Here is a 23001-nt window from a genome sequence, read left to right on the forward strand (position 1 = left end):
GTGATTGCAATATTAGAGTGGAAGGATACGTTTATTGGGGAAAGCTGGACAATTCAGAGGGAGGCTCCAGTACCCTGTTGTACCGCCTCTAGCTTGGCTACAAGATGTGATACAAGCAGGCATAGAGGCTCTAGTACCGTGTTGTACCGCCTCTAGCTTGGATACAGGATGTGATACAGTCAGGCATGGAGGCTCTAGTACCCTGTTGTACCGCCTCTAGCTTGGATACAAGATGTGATACGGGTGGGCATGGAGGCTCTAGTACCCTGTTGTACCACCTCTAGCTTGGATACATGATGTGATACGGGTGGGCATGGAGGCTCTAATACCCTGTTGTACCGCCTCTAGCTTGGCTACAAGATATGATACAGACGGGCATGGAGGCTCTAGTACTCTGTTGTACCGCCTCTAGCTTGGATACAAGATGTGATACGGGTGGGCATGGAGGCTCTAGTACCCTGTTGTACCACCTCTAGTTTGGATACAAGATGTGATACAGATGGGCATGGAGGCTCTAGTACCCTGTTGTACCGCCTCCAGCTTGGATACATGATGTGATACGGGTGGGCATGGAGGCTCTAATACCCTGTTGTACCACCTCCAGCTTGGCTACAAGATGTGATATAGATGGGCATGGAGGCTCTAGTACTCTGTTGTACTGCCTCTAGCTTGGATACAAGATGTGATACGGTCAGGCATGGAGGCTCTAGTGCCCTGCTGTACCGCCTCTAGCTTGGATACAAGATGTGATACAGGGGCATGGAGGCTCTAGTACCCTGTTGTACCGCCTCTAGCTTGGATACATGATGTGATACGGGTGGGCATGGAGGCTCTAATACCCTGTTGTACCGCCTCTAGCTTGGCTACAAGGTGTGATACAGGGGCATGGAGGCTCTAGTACCCTGTTGTACCGCCTCTAGCTTGGATACAAGATGTGATACAGAGGGGCATGGAGGCTCTTGTACTCTGTTGTACTGCCTCTAGCTTGGATACAAGATGTGATATAGATGGGCATGGAGGCTCTAGTACCCTGTTGTACTGCCTCTAGCTTGGATACAAGATGTGATATGGGCAGGCATGGAGGCTCTAGTACCCTGTTGGGCTGTCTCTAGCTTGGATACAACATGTGATACAAGTGGGCATGGAGGCTCTAGTACCCTGCAGGACCACCTTTAGCTTGGATACAAGATGTGATACGGGAGGGCATGGAGGGATACAGGTTCTGTATGGTATCCTGCAGTATATCGCTCCATGTTTGCTGTAACTGAGCCTCTAGATTGTAAAAAATTAATAAGCTGTCATAGTTGGCATCCCAGATGCTTGATTGGTGATAGATCTGGTGACTGGGCGGCCACGGAAGTGTGACAATGTTGTGGGGGCTTCCTGGGACCCCCTTGTGTGTGCGGCCGAGCATTATCCTGCTGGAAGCGGCCATGAGAGGAACACACGTGGCTGCAGGAGAGAGAGAGATCTCTCCCTGCTTTCTCCCCGCTCTCCCCCGCCGCCCCTGAATCTTTTGGCCCGAGCGGGCATGTACTCGAAAATGGCAATACTCGCTCTAGTATTTTGCCTTAACGAGTACGCTCACTCATCTCTAATCCACACCAAAATCCGCAGTGGATAATCCTCCAAGTTTGGACACCGCCTAAAATGTACCAGTTAGAAGTCTAGGCTGTTTATCTCCCAGAAGATTCCCTAGAACAGGGCTGGTCTGTGTGGAATATTTTTGACAACCTCAATGAAAAAAACTATATATATATATTGCACTGATAAGCAGTCTGCCTTTATTCTGTTTGTGCAAGAAGCAGAAAGATAGCAGCATACCCACAACATAATGTATATATGCTGTACCAGGATCAAGCTCATAACATAAATACGGCACCAGAAACAACTCAGTGCATATATATATATATATATATATATATATATATATATATATATATTACCAGAATTAAGCTCAGTACATACATACTGCAGTAGAAAGAAGATTAGCATATAAATACTACCCCAAAACCAAGCCCATAATATAAATACAGCACCATAACCAGAATCATTCATTAATACAGCACCAGAACCAAGCTCAGCACATAAATACAGCACCAAATTCATAACATGAATTCAGCACCAGAACTAAGGTAACGACAAAAATGCAGACCAGAACCAAGTTTATAACATAAATACAGCAATATAACCAAGCTTGTAACATAAATACAGCACCAGAACCAAGTTAATAACACAAATACAGCACAAAACCACGCCCAGTATATAAATACAACACCAGAACAAAGCTCAGTACATGAATACAGTACCAAAACCAAACTCATAACATAAATACCGCACCAGAACCAAGCTCATAACATAAAGTAGCAAAACTAAGCAATTGTGTTGCAAGGGTGTCAATGGGCTAACAGCACTACAGTGGAACATCAGAAGAGAGAAGACAGAGCCAGGAGGACGACTCATGTAGCTACACAAGACATTTCTGCATGGAGGAAGAAGATCATCTGGCCAGACGGTCCTAAGAGGACGATTTCCCCCAGCACGTCTGCCTGCTTCCCCCCAATAAGCAGGTGGCCTGTGCCTTGTGTGACTGTACAAGTCGAACACATTAAGGCCAACCATGATGAATACAATAACATACAAAGCAAGACTTGACATTTTAAGCATGTTCCGCTTTACTGACAGCAAGCAGAGATCTTGAACACAGTAAGAAAGTGAAGCACACAAGCTATCAGAAAGTTGCAGATCTGGTCAATTCTTCTTCCTGTGCAGCAGTATCTTCCATAGCAACTGCTGGAAAGCTCCCTGGAGTTTTGCGTGCGCAACCATCCTTATTACATCTTACTACTCACATGAACTTTTAAAAGAAAAGCTTTTTAATTAAGTGTATATATATGCATCCCCGTAACACTTACGAACATATATATCACAGCTTCTCAAAGTAGCTGCAGAAAGAAACAGTTGGTGAATATAGAAGTAAGCAGTAACTATTTACTCTGTTGTAGGCCATTATTGCAATTATCCATCTGCTGTTCCCACATGCAAATACTGACAGTTTGCAGCTCTGTGAGCAGAGAACAAGCAGCTCTATATGATCCATCTTGGGTTATTTTCCAGAAGATGTCTCTTATGTCTTCGCTCCATATACATTAACGCTGTGATATTGCTACAAACCTGAATACTAAAGAAAAGCATCTTCAGGTGTCAGATCATATTCCTTGGCAGAACAGAAGAAAGTGTGGATCTGAGTGTATTGCTTATTACACTCCAGCCACTGCTGAGAGGCATGGCAGCCCTGCAGCTTTACATGGATCCTGTGTCTTACAGTTACCCGCCAGCTCCTTCCAAGCCACAAGCCATTTTATCTATAATGAGTAATCACAGTGGGCACCAGGGAGCAGGTCCGGTGCGCTGGCGAGGACGATGCCCTTTCAACCTTTGCTGCAAAATATATAGTAACGTGTGTTTCACATGGCGATGTATGAAGAAATAGGGCAAGGTTTAGAAGTAGAGCAGATTATAGATTTAACAGTATCCTGTCCAGATGTCTTAAGGGCATTTTTGTAGGAAGAGACACTTGGGGGCAAAATATAGGGAGTGAGGGAGGAGAAAAGCAGAATGTGAAAGAAAGTCTGAATTTATGATTTGCATAATTGGGCAAAATTGACCCAAATTAAGCTTTATATTAGATGTGAAGTACTGTAATGGTGCCTAACACTCAGAATATCTGGTGGACGAGGACAGTCTTATGTTTCTTCACTTGTAAAAGTATTTAATTCTGAATTTAAATGGTTCTTGAATAATAGGCTGATGAAGAAAGGTTAAATGAAAATGACACGCTGACACTTGGGGGACAGGATAATGACAGGCTGAGACTTGGGGGACAGGATAATGACACGCTGACACTTGGGGGATGGGATAATGACACGCTGACACTTGGGGGATGGGATAATGACACGCTGACACTTGGGGGACAGGATAATGACATGGTGACACTTGGGGGGCGGGATAATGACACGCTGACACTTGGGGGACAGGATAATGACACGCTGACACTTGGGGGACAGGATAATGACACGCTGACACTTGGGGGAAGGGATAATGACACGCTGATACTTGGGGGATGGGATAATGACACGCTGACAGTTGGGGGAAGGGATAATGACACGCTGACAGTTGAGGGACAGTATAATGACATGCTGACACTTGGGGGGATGGGATAATGACACGCTGATACTTGGGGGACAGGATAATGACACGCTGACACTTGGGGGACAGGATAATGGCATGCTGACACTTGGGGGACAGGATAATGACACACTGACACTTAGGGGACGGGATAATGACACACTGATACTTGGGGAATGGGATAATGACATGCTGATACTTGGGGGACGGGATAATGACACGCTGACACTTGGGGTACAGGATAATGACACGCTGACACTTGGGGGACGGGATAATGACACAATGATACTTAGGGGATGGGATAATGACACGCTGATACTTGGGGGACAGGATAATGATGCACTAACACTTGGGGTACAGAACAATAACATGCTGATACTTGTGGGGGGGGGCTGACATTGGCGGAGACAGGATGATAATGCATCAACACTTGGGGTACAAAACTATAATGCACTAACACTTGGGGAACAGGGTAATGACACGCTGACACTTGGGGAACAGGGTAATGACACGCTGACACTCACAGTACTGGACATTGACACTGATACTTGAGATACAGGACAGTGACTGACACTTTGGGGAACAGAACAATGACACACTAACTCTTGGTGTACAGAATAATGACAAATTAATATTTGGGGGTACAGAATGCTGACACTTGGGGGGTACAAAACAATGACAGACCGATACTTGGTGGTACAAGAGAATGCCGCTTGCAGGGGGGCAGTACAGTGACATGCTGACTCATAGGGTACAGAACAATGATCCATTGACACTTGGAGGGATGGGCAATGACACACTGACACTTGGGGTACAGGAAACTGACACACTGACAAATTAGGGACAGGACAATTACAGGCTGACACATTGGGGATATGATAATTAAGTTTGGGGGACAACAATGACACATGAACACTTGGGGGATATGACAGTAACATTATGGGTACAGAACAAATAGTACACTGACACTTGGGGATACGGGAGAATGACACTTGGGGTACTGGACAATGATAAACTGACACTTTAGGGGTACAGAACAAAGACACACGGACACTTGGTGGACAGGACAATGACACATTGATACTTGCAATACAGAACAATGACATGCTGACACTTGGGGGTACAGAACAATGACACACTAACATGTGGGGTGCATAATAATGCCACACTAATACAGATTGACACTTTGGGTATATAATAACGACAAGCTGACACTTGGGGGGCAGAACTGTGGCAAAGTGAAGAAACATAAGTAGGAATGAAGAATATAAATGTTCCACTGTACATGTAGATATTGCATATACTGCTGTGTGTGATAGAATGAATATCTCTACCTGAAACCCCATGTGCACGTTTATAGAACGACTTTCCCAACCTCATCTCCCCAGCAATACAGGACATGCCTACTGGGGGGCTGACACCTCACATATAATCTTCCATTGCACTGTTTCCCGACATCTGATGCTTAAGCGAAGTCTGCGCTAGAGAACACACAGCTGTTCTGTATGGAGATGCTGCTCTCTCTCTCCACCTAGAGGTGAGATTGCAAACTGCAAGCACTTGTGCGAATCGTCCACATTCTGCATCAATCTGCCTTCTTAGAGTCGTCTCCACAAGAAGCTCCAATCTCCCGATACATGAGCCTCCTCAGATGACTGGAGCACTCACTTTCCTCGCTGCTGGGATGATGGGCACTGCCAGCTTGCTGTGGGGCATCTTCAAAGCGCTATTTGTGGTGCTGCTAACATTTGCAATAGTCCGGAGTGATGGAGCAAAGCACAGAAGACCTGTTTTCTCAGGATCTATCCAGGAGAACAGACCAGTAGGAACAAAAGTCAGCGGTATAAATATCCACTTGAACAGAATTAGCCCGGAGCCCTGGTGCTCCAAGGTGGCAGGAAGAAAGTGGCATCTGCAGCTAATTGGGGAGAAGGGCTCTCACTTTGAGGTTTACTTCCACCACAGGTACGCTCAGATGTCCCTAAAAACTGCTCAGATCCTGGACAGGGAAGAGAAATCCAAGTACATCTTCAGGCTGGGTCTATGCTGCAAACTTTGCCTCTCCCCAGAGCACATAGTAACAGAACTGGCAGTGGTCACTGTATATGTGCTGGATATGAATGACAATGCACCCAGGTTCTTCTCCAGCAACCAGTCCACAATCAGCCTGGATGAGACCACCGGACTGAAGTCTGTGGTGTACAGTGTCAGAGCTGAGGACCCAGATCAAGGCACCAATGCAGACCTGGTTTACTTTGCTGACCCTGCAAGCTCCTACTTCTTTGTCATTCCCAAAACTGGACAGGTGGTACTGGTAGAGTCCATTCTGAACCTCAAGAAGACCATTAATCTGACCCTATTTGCAAGGGATCATGGGCAGCCACCTCTGGTCAGTGCACCCATACAAGTGGAGATCTGCCCAAGGGTCAAAAAGTTTTCCCTGCCAGAAAAGGAAGAGTATGCTCTGGGGCTGTACAGGCAGAAGAGGTCACTGGAGCTGCCTGAATCCTTCACTGCTATATCTGTCCCTGAGGACATCTCTACTGGCTCAGTCATTATTACCCTGGTGTCCAGAGACTTCCAGGACCCCTGGTATGAACTGGTGTCTCCCTCTAAGGAAGAGTCTCCTATTGCAGTGAATGGGGAGGATGGGAAAGTGTCTGTGATCAGGACCCTGGACAGGGAACAAGCTGAGAAGTACGAGTGCCTGATCAAAGTGCTGGACAGAGCTGGTAAGAAACGCATTTGTGTGTGGATGCTATGTATATATATATATATATATATATATATATATATATATATATATATATATGCATTTCCTGCATGTCATTGATGATTATGAGGAGGATCAACACATCCGAGTACTGCAATATGCACCAAACACATATTAGATACAATGTATCGAGGTTTAAAGGGACAGCTTCCCTATTAGTCATGGAATGAATGCATTTATTCAAGCCATTTTATGGCAATTTGTCTTATTTTGAATACCAAGATCCACAATGCTTGTCAGTAAATATGGCTGACATTACTTTTTCCAGCTCACCCAGCTTTTCCAGACTCCTGAATAGCAAATACGTCTAAGCATGCAGTGATGTTACTACACAAATATGTTTGCTGTTTCAAGACATGTGGGTTACATTGCTGTGCCAGTCATAATGGCAGTAATGGTGGTCTTCACCCTGCTCTCCCAGGAACAGATATCTTAGAAATAGCCAAGTGGAACAGTAATAAGCAAAGTGATATTCCAGCTGTGCATAGGAAAGGAGAACGTTCAGTGGGGGTAGGGGCACTTGGACTAGAACAAGGGAGTCCAGTTGGCCATCCCTTTCAACCCAGACCCCATTGATGAGGAGTTGTTGTAAGACGCAGCCAAGCATATGCTGCCGCTCTGTAGAACTTTATAGTAGATATGGAAATGACAAAGCATGCTCACCCCTTGGAGCATGTCCACATGGCGGAATCCGATGAGTTTTCCACATGGATTCCACCTGTAAAAAACCATGGCAGAAATCTGCATCAACAAGCAGCATGACACTTCTTTCTTTATCGCATGCAAATTTGAAACCCACATGCGGAAAAAATCGGCACCATATAGACTATGACGCAGAGTCCCATTGAAAGTCATGAGATGTGGATTTGCTGCAGATTTTACCTTAATTTGGTGCAAATTCCATGGCAAAATTCTCTCATGTGAACATACCCTAAGGCTGCCTTCACACTGGCGAGAAAACCATGCGATTTTTGCACGATACAAGAATGCGGGAAAACGCTGAATTATAAAACCCATGCTTTTCAGTAACTTCATTCCCATCTACGATGTTTTCTATCATGCAATGTTGCGAGATCTGGAAATCCCTGCATGCCCTATCTTTTTGCATTTTGCTATTTTTTCTCACCCATGTTTTCCTATGGAGCCTCCGATTTTCTGACATCGCAACGCAAGAACTTGTGAGGCTCATGAAATGTGATGTGTCTTAACATTACAAACTCCTATTTTCGTCAATCGCGTGAGAAAAACGCAGGATATTGCGATGTGATGCATGATGATTTTCAAGGAAAAAGCACCTCTGACGCTCAAACATCGCATGAGCAAATATACAATATTGCCACGATTTTCTTGCCAGTGTGAAGGAGCCCTAAGTCTTTTGTTTAAGACCAGAGAAAAGGGTCTTCTGTGTTTCGACAAACAGCGCCACCTCTGTCCATTGACTGTGTCTGATACTGCATTCATTTGTGTTCAAGTAAATGGAGCTGAACTGCAATACCCGACACTGCCCATGGACAGACGTGGCGCTGTTTCTAGAAACACAGCAGACCCTTATTTCTAAGGGCTCATGCACACTAGTGCTTCCCTCCCTGCAGGCTTTCCATCTCTCTGTTACATTTTTGGGGCAGATAGATGGAATTATAGTGGAATTAAATAGTTCTGGTTTGTCTCCCATTGATTTCACAGGGTTTTAGAAAACGGAAAGCGAATGGAAAGATTTCCATTTGATTTCTGTTTTTTAAAAGGAACAAATAGGACCGTCTGCAGCGCGATGTGTTATATTTCAGAAATGGAAACCAAGTGGAACGGAAGCAAACTGAAAGCTTTACGGTTTTTAAAATTAGAACCGTTTAATTCCGTCCCTCTGCTCCAAAAATGGAACAGAGAGACAGAAAGCCTAAACAGACGGAAAATGCCAGTGTGAATGAGCACTGATCCTGGACAAATCGCTCTAATGTTCTATTCAGCCATGTGTAGGTTATCTGCTTCTGGGAAAGCTGGGTGAAGACCAACATGGCTGCCAGTAGAGGTTGTAAGTAACCTATGAAGTACATTAATGTATTTGGCTGGAGGGATAAAGGGGGTGTCATATATATATAATGTTTGATTGCTATACCCAAGGCTGACTGCAAGCAATTTATAATGCTAGGTTCTATGCAGAAAGAGCTATAGATTGCATTTGTACCTTCAGCATCTGCAAGGGTACTACAAGTCTCAGCAAGCCCTATCAGTTGAAGCCTGGTGCATCTACATCTACAAACACTAAACCTGCAATGGCAGCAATGTAAATATTAGGCTATAAGACATAATTATCTTGCAGCCATTGAGTTATATCATGTTCTTGTTTACTGTACCGTATTTAGTGATCGTCAATTTTATTTAGGAATGAAGGGGTTAACACTGAGAAGGATTCTCGAAGAAGCCACATTTGTATACAGAACAAGAAGTCATTGTGGTTTCCTAATCCCACGTAACGTTCATGTTTTGCTCATTACTTGGCATTAGTGCTGTAATCCCCGTTATTTGCAGAGACCACCTAGATGATTGGAATGATGTTTGACGTCCCCCCGGGACATTAACATGCTAAATCTACCTGAACCCCGTCCTCCGTAACGCACCTGCGTCATTCTCCCAGCACTACGCCGGGTTACAATGTTATTCTTCTACAGGTGACTCCTCTGGTAAGCACCAGAAGTATAAAAGCATCAGGTCCTGCAGCAACCTGATGGCGCTAGATGGCGGTCAGACGTTGCGTCCACCGACAGGTTTTCCCATAAACATGAATGTTTAGATTGTCCAAGCTCATACGTTTATGGCTATACAGAGCAAGATGGTCACAGGTCTGCCTGGTCATGAATCTCAAATTTAGGGGTAGTTATAGTGTCATCCCCTCCGTTAGGCTCGCTGTGTTACACAAATGGCCGTTCGTTTCAATGGCTGCCATAATATGTAATTTGCCACCAAGAGTAGTTTATTTCATTGCTGTGACCCCTTCAAGGGGTCCTTGTTTTAAAGGGTTTTCTAGGACTCCAATACTGATTGGTGGGATTCACCACCCTAGACTCCCACCGAATAGCTGTTGAAGTGGCCACAACAGTGGATTGAGCACCTCAGCCACTTTACTGCGTACCAGGCACAACGCGGCACATTTCGTAGCAGCTCAATCCAATGCAATTGAATAGGACTGACGTCACTGGCCTGAGAAGGGGCCACCTGAGTGCAGGGGACTCCTCCAACAGCTGATCGGTGGGGATTCTGAGCAGCAGACCCCACCAATCAGATATCGATGATCTATCCTAAGGACAAGGTAGTAGAGATGAGCGAACGTACTCTTTTTGGGTGTTTTTGGACTCGAGCACCGCTTTTTCCGAGTAACTGACTACTTGGACGAAAAGATTCGGGGGATGCCGGGGGTGCGTGGGGGGTTGCAGAGGGGAGTGGGGAGGGGAGAGAGAGAGCTCCCCTCTGTTCCCCACTGCTACCCCCGCTCTACCACGTGCGCAGAACTGCACTAGCAAACACTGAGGACATGGTCAAGGGATGACCTAAAACCAAGGGCACACGCAGGACCCCTATCCACAGAGGAACTGCACAGTTACCGAGCAAGAAGGTAGAGACTTGGCCCAAGGATCATTTAAAGGACATAGAATGGGAAACAAAAACCAGGCCCTCCTGTCCTCGGTTTGCCAAAGCGGACACCATAATTGGATCACTTAATCATTCCAGACAGATGTCTGTCCGGCCTCTGTCTGGGATCCTATCTAATCTGTGTCTCCTCCCTTTCAGTTTCATCCCATTGCTTCTAGTCTTTCCTTGTGCAGATGAGAAGAGGGCTGATCCCTCTGCACTGTGACAGCCCTTCCTTTAGTTTGTCTATGTCTTTTTTAAAGTGGGGTGCCCAGAACTGGACCCAGTATTCCAGATGAGGTCTGACTAAGGAAGAGTAGAGGGGATAATGACCTCATGTGATCTAGACTCTATGCTTCTCTTAATACATCCCAGAATCATGTTTGGCTTTTTGGCTGCTGCATCACATTGTTGACTCATGTTCAGTCTATGATCTATTAGTATACCCAAGTCTTTTTCACATGTGCTGCTGCTTACTCCAATTCCTCCCATTCTGTATGTGCTTTTTTCATTTTTCTTGCTCAGATGAAGGAGTTTACATTTCTCCTTGTTGAATACCATTCTGTTAGTCGCCGCCCACTGTTCACGCTTTTCTAGATCCTTTTGAATCCTCTCTCTTTCTCTTTCCTAGTGTTAGCTATCCCTCCTAGCTTTAACAAGAGAAGAGAGAGAGTAAAGCATTGTAAAAAGGATATTGTAAGTGCAGAATAGTGAGTGCAGCTCTGGAGTATAATGCAGAATGTAATTTAGGATTACTTCAGGATAAGTAATGTTTGTACACTTATTGCAGGAACAATACATCCTCTGAGTTGAATAAAGCTTTATCTGTGTGATTGTAATGTTGATATAAGTGATTACAATATCCGAGCAAAAGGGTTATTTATTGTGGAGAACTGACCCCTTGTAGGGAGGCTCTAGTACCCTGTTGTACCGCCTCTAGCTTGGATATAAGATGCTATATGGATGGGCATAGAGGCTCCAGTACCCTTAAGCACCACCTTTAGTTAGGATACAAGATGTGATATTGGCGGGCATGGAGGCTTTAGTACCCTGTTGTACCGCCTCTAGCTTGGATACAAAATGTGACATGGGCAGGCACAGAGATTCTAGTACCCTTTTGGGCCGCCTCTAGCTTCGAAGCAAAATATGATATGGGCGAGCATGGAGGCTCTAGTACCCTGTTGTACCGCCTCTATCTTGAATACAAGATGTGATACAGGTGGGCATGGAGGCTCTAGTACCCTGTTGTACCGCCTCTAGCTTGAATACAAGATGTGATACAGGTGGGCATGGAGGCTCTAGTACCCTGTTGTACCACCTCTAGCTTGGATACAAGATGTAATACGGGGGGCATGGAGGCTCTAGTACCCTGTTGTACCGCGTCTAGCTTGAATACAAGATGTGATACAGGTGGGCATGGAGGCTCTAGTACCCTGTTGGCTCACCTTAAGCTTGCATACAAAATGTGATACGGCTGAGCATGGAGACATACAGGTTTCGTATGGTATGGCTTCACATTTGCTGACACTGAGCCAATAGAGCGGTGCAAACTCATAGACCTCCGTTGTTGGTGCCCAGATGGTCCCATACACGTTCTATTGGTACTAAATCTGGCAGCTGGATGGCCACGGAAGTGTGAGAATGTTATGGGGGCTCCTGCGACCCCCTTGTGTGTGCGGCTGAGCATTATCCTGCTGCCTCTTTGAAGCCACCATGAGAGGAACACATGTGGCTGCAGGATGTCATGAACATATCGCTGAGCTGTCATTGTCCCTTGTACCACTACTAGGGGTGACCGACTGTTGTATGCGATGGCCCCCCAGACCACCAGTGGGCAGGATTAAGGCGCTCACCCCAAGGTCCAGCTTCTCGCCTTCCAATAATGCACCCACTCTCCAACTCTGACAACGAGTGTATGTACACAGTGACTCCACCAGCAGAATAGTGAGTGCAGCTCTGGAGTATAATACAGGATGTAACTCAGGAGCAGTACAGGATAAGTAATGTATGTACACAGTGACTCCAGTAACAGAATAGTGAGTGCAGCTCTGGAGTATAATACAGGATGTAACTCAGGATCAGGACAGGAGAAGTAATGTATGTACACAGTGACTCCACCAGCAGAATAGTGAGTGCAGCTCTGGAGTGTAATACAGGATGTAACTCAGGATCAGTACAGGATAAGTAATGTATGTATATAGTGACTCCACCAGCAGAATAGTGAGTGCAGCTCTGGAGTATAATACAGGATGTAACTCCGGATCAGTACAGGATAAGTAATGTATGTACACAGTGACTCCACCAGCAGAATAGTGAGTGCAGCTCTGGAGTATAATACAGGATGTAACTCCGGATCAGTACAGGATAAGTAATGTATGTACACAGTGACTCCAGCAGAATAGTGAGGGCAGCTCTGCAGTATAATACAGGATGTAACTCAGAATCAGTACAGGATAAGTAATGTATGTACACAGTGACTCCACCAGCAGAATAGTGAGTGCAGCTCTGGAGGATAATGCAGGATGTAACTCAGGAACAGTACAGGATAAGTAATGTATGTACACAGTGACTCCAGCAGAATAGTGAGTGCAGCTCTGCAGTATAATACAGGATGTAACTCAGAATCAGTACTATTTACAGAGTAACTTAAAGTGATTTTTCCAGTTAACAAATTGAAGCAGAGAAGGCTATAAACTTATAAACAATCAAGTAGTTACAACTTCCCGCTGTTTCCGCGCCGCCACTCCATTCATCCTCTCTAGTTTTCATTTACATTCGTGTAATGTGCCTATATACCCATGTGATCACTGCAGTCAATAGAGTGCAGGTAACATGCTCAGAGATGGAAACCCATCAGTAATATCCTATATGCAGAGTATAGACTGTCAGCTCCTGGGCCAAGGGAGTCTCACTGTGCCTGGATGAGATGGATCACATGATGCGCCGCCTGCTACAAGAATGGGCAGATCATCAGCAATGTAATTACAAGTTCTTGTCTTCAGAAATGGGGAATCGATAGATTTTTAATAAACCTCGTACAACCCCAAAACCTCTCTATTATATCTGTACTAAGTTTACAAAAAGGAGTTCGAAAGTGAAATGCCGCAAAGTACAAAACTTTATGAGCGACAGCACGCAAAAGAGAGAATTAAAACATTGTGCCTCACTGAAAATATTTAGAGTCATTGAGTTGATATGATTTTTTGGATCGATGGAAATGAGTGCGCTCAGAGCCCGGGCTTCCGTGATTTAATGGGAACATTTACAGCTTGTTTGACCTTCAGACTAATAATAAAGCAGACTTGCCATGTTTTAATAAATGCATCGCCTCTTCATTTCACGCCTTCCAATAGGCAAGCATTATATTTATAATGTGCGGCGTGCAAGAGGTGATGTATAGATTAAATCTGCCTCTGGGGAATTAAAAAGGGGTGGGGCTTTTCTAAAGGGGTGGGGCTTAGTCATGGAACAGCCGTCACTGCATGGAAAATGTATTTTGTGTCGGGTAGTTAGATAAATCACGATCTCCGTAATACACTACTAGTTCATATCTGTTCAAGTGGCTCTGTTCTGGCTCATAGTGTTAGGTCCCAAATGAAGGACACCTCGCTTCATGAGATAAGCCCTTTAACCCTTTCCAATCCAATTTTGGATTCAGGGTTTCCTAAAAGGCTTTCTCCTTTTGCTGTTATACAACAGTGCCATCTGCTGGCTAAAGCCAGTGTGTGTGCACCAGAGAGGCTCCTACAGCGGAGTGGTTGGCAATAGACGGTAAGAATACCCTGTTGGACGTCTTCTGACATTGGAGCTGTACAAGCTTCAATCAGAATGTAAGAAGACGTCAGACAGTGGATTGAAAAGGGTTAAAAGGGTTTTCTGCCCTTTTTCCAACTGATGTTCCAACCTATTTTCGGGATAGATCATCAGTAGTTGATGGATAGGGGTCCGCCACTCAGGATCCCCATCCATCAGCTGATCGTCCAACCACTGTCCAGTGAACGGGCCAGACATAATCATCAGCAGAGAAATTCTTAAAGGATTTTCTGCCCTTTTTTTAACTGGTCAAAAAGTTGATGGATGGGGGTCAGCCATTCAGGATCCCTGTCCATCAGCTAATTGTCCGGTCCATTGACATTAGCAGACAAGGGAGAAAGTCAGAGTGCCGACTTCACTTCCATTGAAGTGCTATGGCACTTTCTGCTCCTCTCCTGGTCACTTCCTCCCTTGTCTGCAGATGATAGCGGACTGGACAATCAGCTGATGGACAGGGACCCTGACTGGCAGACCCCCATCCATCAATGTTTTGACCAGTTGAGAAAAGGGCAGAAAACCCCTTTAAGAATTTGTGTTGTACAGACCGTAATATGGTGCCCACAGCCGGCCATGGCCCATACTATGTCTGTGGTTTATACACTGAGGGTTGATGCAACACATGTATATTATGGAGGTGTTCTCACTGGAAGTATAGCTTTTAGAGAATGTAGTGCCCCACAGAAACACCATATGGTGGCACATAGAGTTAAGATGGACCCCTTGGGGCTCCACAGGCATGTGGCAATGCCATACGCATGGATTCTAAAGAGACATTTTGCAGTTTATATATAGGCGTAATTTACGGTACATGTTGAGTAACTTTGTAAATGCATTAACACTACTTCTGTTTTACGCTGAAGCTGAGTTACAGCATATGTTATATGTCAAAACTGCATTCCCAGCTCTGCCGGTTGTCATTGGAAACAATCAACAAGCTTGTCGCTTGACAGCTGAGCTCTTATAATGCAATGAGACACATAGTCTTTAAACCAGACACTGTACATTAACGTGATGTAGGAAATACTACTGTTCTTAGACTGCAAATCACCAGGGCAAGCTAAAGGCTCAGGGGCCCAGGTGCAAATCTTCAGTTCGGGCCCCCACTTAACGGACTTCATGACTGTCGGTCGTGGTGTGCTCAGAGCTTTCTGCGGCTTAAACCTTGTGCCATAAACAGAAATTAAACACCTGCCCGGCTGGACACTAACTAGACAGTACTTTGCTCATCTATTAATTACATGCAATGTTTGTTAGCAAATAATCAGAAGTTCACAGTGTTCACTCCCAGGCTCGGACTACGACTGCCTTGACTTGTAGACAAATACAATAAAGTGTCAGCTCTATGTAAAAAATATGCTTTATTTGCTTTATAGATAGGACATTACATAGCGCAGAACTGGACTTGTAGTCTTTTATGGTCCAGTAAGGAGCTCAGTGGAAACAGCTGAACTAACTGGGACTCAAGAAGAAGTCCTGTACTGGACTTTCATCTCACCCAGGCTAAGCATCTGGTGAGATGTACACTCCCTGCAGTACCTTTCCTCTCACATGCCTACATATCCCCTCCTGTTCCCCAGATCGCAGGGCTGGGCATTTTTGGTCATGATACAGTACATCCTAGGCAAGGCATCAGCATTTCCCTGTGACTTGCCCAGTTTATATTTGATGGTAACTTGACTATGAGACCCACTAAATCCATACCAATTCTATCAAATGTTACCATAACAATAGGGAGAGGCACTATTGGGGTGCAGAAGTGTGACACAGGGGTGGTCGTCTGACACGGGGGCGGTCGTCAGACACAGGGGCGGTCATCTGACATGGGGGAGGTCATCCCTATGTCTATATGACTTGGGTACGACCAGCTATTCAACAATTTCCTCATACAAGATCATTGTTCCTTAGGGAGACCACCTAAAAGGTGAGTGAGTGAGGAGACTTATAAGGCCATTCACACTCCTCTGGGTAATATGCAAATGAGGGAGATGGAACAATACCTCTGCAGCGCCACCTATTAGAAGGCAGCATTTCTGCAAGTCAATGTTAGACTCTTTATACAAGCCATGTAACAATGACTGGAAATTCACCTGTCACCCGCGCTGGCAGCCAAACCTTTTCTTCCGAGCGGGGAGATACATTTGATATGCAAATGGGAGAAGGAAAAATATCTCTGGAGCTCCACTGATTGGAAAGCCTTACAAGTCAATGTCCAACCGTCTAACGAGCCTTGCATCATGACGAAGGATGGAAGTCCAACAGAGTCTTCTCATAAGGAAAAGATTATATGTAAACTTAATCCACTGCAAATTCTGCACCAAAAGCCGTGACTCTTCAAAATTTGGATGGCGCTGCGCAGATCATGTTGCGGGGTGTAGTGCAGCTTGAGGCGCATCTTGCAGATTCCTTCCCAAGAGTAATGTACTTGTTCTCCTGCTACTAAGAATGTAACCTGGCCTGACGGAATGAAAGCTGTTCTGTGATTGGCTGCTTGTGCTTAAACAATATGGCAGACAGCGGAGTAGTTGCTCACGGCATCCAGTCGGGATGAGGGATGCAACGTGATTAGTTACTCATGCTGTATCTCTAGCAGTAGCTCATAGCAACCAATCACATCACTTCTTTCATTTATAACAGGCAGTATAATAACTGAAAGCTGGGCTGTGATTGGTTGCTATGGGCGGCCCGCCCTCCAGCTGCCTCGGTTATACATCAAGCCATTCTGGGTGCAGACACCATTATGTTCCGTGCATGTAATATGTAGGCATTCCTTAACGACCTGACGCTGGAGGTTACAATTGCTGTATAAGGTCAGGTAATTAGTGGCAGCCATTCGGGGACGCGGGGGTCGTGGTAACGCCTGACAGAAGCAGGTGTTGTAATGGCCTACCTGCAGAGACCCCACGGAAGGCTCCGGGTACCGGTGATATCTGGGACTATGAACGCCGGTGAGGACTGTGGGTTACTGTGACATGTCCCATTCTGGTTTTGTAGAGTTCCACCCACCATTCAGTCCCTCCAGCCTTCATCAGAGACGTGGCGGCATTTTAGCGTTTGTACAACGGCTGCACCAGGACCCCTATGTTGCCAATAGTTTCAGTCGTAAGAGTTTTTAGATAATACAGTCCCTTTTGTTTTTTTTCAGTCGCTGCGATACTATACGGTTTCGCCAATCAGATTGCTGCTTTAATTTTCCGTAGGGCAGTTGGTTGCTACGGGCAACCACTCCACTTTTCTCTTGTATATACTTTTTAAAGATGGGCTAGAAACCATGTAAGGAGGCAGTCACTAATATCATCATGTTCGGTGTAGCGCTGATGCCTATGAGAAGCCAAGCATTCTTTCCTCTGCACTGCCCACACTAAACATGGCTGCTGACGGAGGGGCGGGTGACCGTTCACCAGTGGCCTCTATTGAATACCACCGTGCCTGGCACAGGAGACTAGCGCATGCACAGTGCTGCGTTGTGTTTCTTTTGGATGCAGTTTGAGGCCTCATTCACACGAGCGTTTTTGTGCGGCTAAGTTAGGCGTGTAATAAAATTGCGCCTATTAGAACCAACAGTTTCCAATGTATTCATTCAAATGAACGATTTTTAGCTGTGGGAAAATATCGGACCGAAAACTAGAGCACATACGTGACTAAATTCTGCAAACAGATTTCCTGCTGCCCAAAAATATGTCTTGCCCTATCTTTGGACCGAAAAACACTGGAGCCTCCATAGACTCCTATGGGAGCTGCAAAAAAAGAGTGAGGGGGAGGGAGTTCAACTGCGTACAACTCTGGGAAAAGAGGACAGGGGCCTCAAATCAGGGCAAAAATCACGCGGCTGTTAGAACCAACAGTTTCCTATAGGACATTCAGATCAATGAGCTCCAAGTCATCAGGAAGATTTCTGCCGGCTGAGGGAATTCCAATCAGTAGCGCATTTGTTCGTCAATAGAGATGAGCGAGCATACTCGCTAAGGGCAATTACTCGAGTGAGCATTGTCCTTAGCGAGTACCTGCCCGCTCGGCAGAGAAGGTTCAGGTGCCGGCGTGGGTGACAGGTGAGTTGCGGCAGTGAGCAGGAGGGAGCGGGGTGAGTGGGGGGGGGTGGAGAGAGGGAGAGAGAGATCTCTCCTCCATTCCTCCCCGCTCTCCCCCGCCGCTCGCCGCCCACCGCCGACAGACGAATCTTTGCTCCCGAGCGGGCAGGTACTTGCTAAGGGCAATGCTCGATTGAGTAATTGTCCTTAGTGAGTATGCTCGCTCATCTCTATTTGGCAATACTTCGCACCCGGCCCTGTGCATGGGTGAAAAAACACTATTTAAGCTCGGGACTTGTTTGCACAAAATCATCCATTCCCGCGGTTTTCGGCAGAGATGGTTGTGACTTTCTTGCGCGGCTAACTTCAGTACGATATTAACGCTGGAGTGTTTTTTAACCGCACCGACTGCCCTGTCTGAATTCAGACTGATCGCCGTGATTTCATGATGGCATCACCTGTGCTAACTGCAGAGCCGGCCGGCTTCACACGGACGTATTTGCGTGCACATTCAATACGAAGGTAGTAGAGCCCATTGATTGGGTTTGTACACATTTCCGTATTTTGTTTGTGGATTTCAGTCGTACAAAAAAATAAATAGAACATGTTGTATTTACTGCACATTTGCGCACCAAAAGGTCCCCGTAAACATCAATGGGGGGTGCACAAAAGTGCGCACAATACGCAAGGAGGATGCGCGAAGCACTGCGTAATTCTGTTGGAAGAAGAACCCATCTGGAACTCAGTGGACAAATTAGTCATTTCAATCGGAGCATCTTTGTTTGCTGCTTGCAAATGAACATGCCCTGCGGGCGCAAAAAGTGCGGTAAAATACGCCGCTATGTGCGCAAAAAAGCCTTGCTCATAGCACAAACATGCTGCACCAAGGCGCGTAATTAAGCATCTGCTTGTGTGAAGATGGCCTCAAGGCCTTCATTTGAACGTTTCTATAGGAAGCCATTGGTTCTGTTAGGGCGCCCACGCACTGGCGATTTTTTTTTCTTTGCGTTTTGCGTTTTTTCTCAAGAGCAATTAGAATTGAATGTACTCCTGTCCAATGGCGTTTTTTTTTGCGTTGCGTTGCGTTTTTTAACATAGGAACTGTCAGTTGCATATGTGTCCTTATTTTTCTCCTAATGCACCCATGAAAGTCAATGGAAATTAATGGAAAAGCCGCGAAAACGCCGCGAAAACGCGGCAAAAAACGCACGAAAATCGCAAACGCCAGTGGGTGGGCGCCCTTAGACGCGACTTTTTCACGCGCCTATTCTGCGCTAAATGCATGCTCGTGTGAATGAGGCCCAAGGCTAATCACAGACACATAACTGGACCAGATGAAACCAGTTCCTGCGAGCATGAGAAGACCAAGAAAAGGGAACTCAGTTTATGTGCAACTATGCTCCGTAGCGGCGAGTGCAGTTGCTCATACGGCCGTCTGTTTTTGCCTTCAGCGATGCTTTTTTGGGCGCGCATCCGTGTATTTTACTGCACTTTTTCCGCCCACAAGTCATATTCATTTGTGCCCAGCAAACAAAGAAGCACCAATTTAAACGGCTAATTAGTCTAAGTTACTGATGTTTTTTTTCCTGCGCAATTGCGCAGTGTTTTAAGCTTTTCCTTACATTTTGCATGTGCATTTGCGCACCTCCATTGACTTCTGGGGACTATTGGTGCGCAAATGTTCAAAAAATAGAACATGTTGCGTTTTTGTCTTTTTGTGCGACCGAAATGCGCATGAAAAGTGCGTGCATCCGTGAAATCAGTGGGTGATATTCCCTGCGTATTTAATGCGTAAATACACCCCGTGAACGGCCTTAGATTTCCATCTACTGCAAGTTAGTCCCTAAAATGCAGAGATCCTCCATAGTCGTCGCCCCCCATTCCGCCCAGAACAGACCGTGACTATAAATAAGACACATCCGTGATGTATCGACTGCTGAATTGGGATAAAAAGTGTAATTACGTCCCGTACGCCGGGATCTCCACAATTACAGCTGGTTTGTGTCTCCTCATCAATATCTGTTGATGCGTACGGGGACAGGCACAATCGTTCTTCTGCAAGTTTTGAGATCCGCGCGGCGTTCCCTGGAGACCCGGCGAGCGCTATAATTTGCAAATTATTGTTTGCAACTTTCTGTTGCCTTCTGGTAGGAAAGTAAACATAAATCCACAATTATGGCGCATCAATTTGAAATGTCTGGCAGGCGGGGGTCCGACAGCTGGAGTCTCGGGGTATCCGGCCCGGTGGAGAGCTGGCTGGGGACGTGCGGTCATTCTGCATTGAGTGATGCAGAAGAAGCATGTGCGGCGCTTAGCTGCATCCCCCATAAAAAGTGCTTATGGGGGATCCGGTCGGGCATCTCCGGTCTCAGGATCAGTATAGGGTCCGGCAGTCTGGCCCCCTGTGATGTCATAACTATTAATAGTAGGAGAGCCGCCTAAAAGGGTGCGTTCCTATCCCATCCACCCCAGAAGAGGTGTAAGGCCGATCTCACACGACCGGATTTTAATTGCGGAATCCGCGATTGTCACCCACATGGATATTCAGCGATATTCCGCATACATTAAAAAAATAGAACATTTGCATATCCACTATGCATTAACGGTAAAGCAGAAATTAAATTGCAGCGTGTTCTATTTTTGAACGGATTCCGCCCAGACAGCTTCCATTCACATTGCAGATAGGCTGCGAGTACCGGCGTCATCGCCTAGGCAATGGCGTGGAAAATCCCCCCCAAAAAATCTCTACTGCGCATGACCGACGGCGAGCATCCGCGGTCATCCGCAATAAAGAAAAAGCAGGTACGTAGGGTTGCAGTCCGGGGGCAGAGCCAGATTCCGTTGCGGGCTCCCGAATGTGAAATCCGACCTGCCCGTGCGAGACCGGCCTAAGGTCTAGATGTTGGGCGCCAATGCTAAATCTGTCACAGGGCCTCCAGCTATAATGCTTCACTTAGGGTTTCTTCAAACAGGCATATTAGCGCATGTAAAATTTGCGCGCACAATCCGCAGAGCATAGATCCCATTGATTCCAATGGGTTCGTTCACATTTCCATATTTTGCACACACGTTTCGGTCGTGCAAAAAAAAACACATTTTGCTCTACTTTTCTGCGTATTTGTAAATTAAAGGTCTCCATAGAAGTCAATGGGAGATGCGTAAATGCACATTCAATACGCAAGGAGATGCGCGATTCTCCGTGTAATTCCGCTGGTAAAAGAGCTCATCTGAAGCTAGTCAGCCAATGGGTTCATTTCTCATTACTTTTTTTACATGCGTGAAAAAAAAATGCAGCATCCCCTATTTTTGTACAGAATATTTGATAGGAAACCAGCAGAATTATGAATGCAGCTCTGGGTGTATTTAGTGTATAAATAAGCAACAAAGTGTTAAGTTACCAATGTGTTCTCTGAAGGTAGAAAACTACTTTATTATAACTTTTAAATCAATTTTTGCAGCATTGTCATCTCTTTATTTATGTGGCATCTTATGTATATTCATCTGTTATACATTATTTATACACGTTATGAAGCTTCTGCTGCGCCGTACAGACGGCTTCATTTGCATCAGTCCTTTCCCCAGTGCTGCTTATAATCTGGAGTGAGGAGGGGGTCCGTGGAAATCGGGAATCCGAAAGCCACTGAGGGGAATAGTTAGCAGTCCTCGTGTCCAGGACATTAACCTCCGAAGTCCATACGGCGAAGTCATCTGCGCAAAAGTTGTCACTTAGTAAATACATTTACCAGCGATGATCCTGAGTAAGGCTTCTCTTGTACTGATTCTGTTACATCCTTAAGTATCCAACCTTAATTTTTGGTGCCTGAACAAGTGAAGCTCGAGCGGCGGGGTTGGGTTCACGAATTTAGGCGACCCTGATGCACATGCTTGGATTATTTTCCTACCTGCAGAAGCCGCCAGTCGCCGGCTGACAGCCGATGAGGGAGGACGTGTAAGTGGGCGCCGTCTGATTTTCTTTTTGACAAAATGACAGAAAAATTTGAACAACCCTACTGCCATAAATTTTGCATAAAGCTTGGCGATTCCCAAGTGGATTCAATCCGTAAGCTTCAAAAGGCCTTCGGGGACAAAGCAATGGGCAGCACATATATAAAGGAGTGGTACAACCGCTTCAAAGATTGGCGCACATCAGTGGAGAGTGAAGCACGTTCTGGTAGACCCTCCACATCCAGGAATGAGATCGTCATTGACCAAGTGAGGACCCTGGTGATGCAGGATCGTCTAATCGCGATCAGAGAACTTGCAGACGAGGCGGCCATCACCAATGGATCCATTCATTCCATTTTGACTGAGAACTTGGGCTTCAATGGGGGATCTCAGCGAAGTTCATGCCAAAGATGCTAGTGATCGAGCAAGAGCAACTCCGTTTGGAGATCTCACCGGACATGCTGCAGACTGAACAGTGATCCCAATTTCCTCAGCACAGTCAGTGATCACTGGCCATGAGTCTTGGGTTCATGGGGACGACCCAGAAACCAAGTTGCAGTCATCACAATGGAAGCATCCAACATCTCCAAGGCCAAAAAAAGCAAGGCAGGTTCGCAGCAATGTCAAAGTCAT

General features: G+C 45.8%; 1 protein-coding gene across 1 annotated transcript in view; it reads left to right on the forward strand.

Moving 5' to 3' along the window:
• The first annotated feature begins 5875 nt into the window (after positions 1 to 5875).
• Positions 5876 to 23001, forward strand: part of LOC136582676 (neural-cadherin-like) — a 102802-nt gene continuing 85676 nt past the window's right edge. Inside the window, exon 1 of the mRNA XM_066583858.1 lies at positions 5876 to 6920. Coding sequence (XP_066439955.1) covers positions 5876 to 6920 — 1045 coding nt within the window. The remainder of the gene's footprint in view (positions 6921 to 23001) is intronic.

Source organism: Eleutherodactylus coqui, chromosome 11 (assembly GCF_035609145.1).
Source record: "Eleutherodactylus coqui strain aEleCoq1 chromosome 11, aEleCoq1.hap1, whole genome shotgun sequence".
Lineage (NCBI taxonomy): Eukaryota > Metazoa > Chordata > Amphibia > Anura > Eleutherodactylidae > Eleutherodactylus > Eleutherodactylus coqui.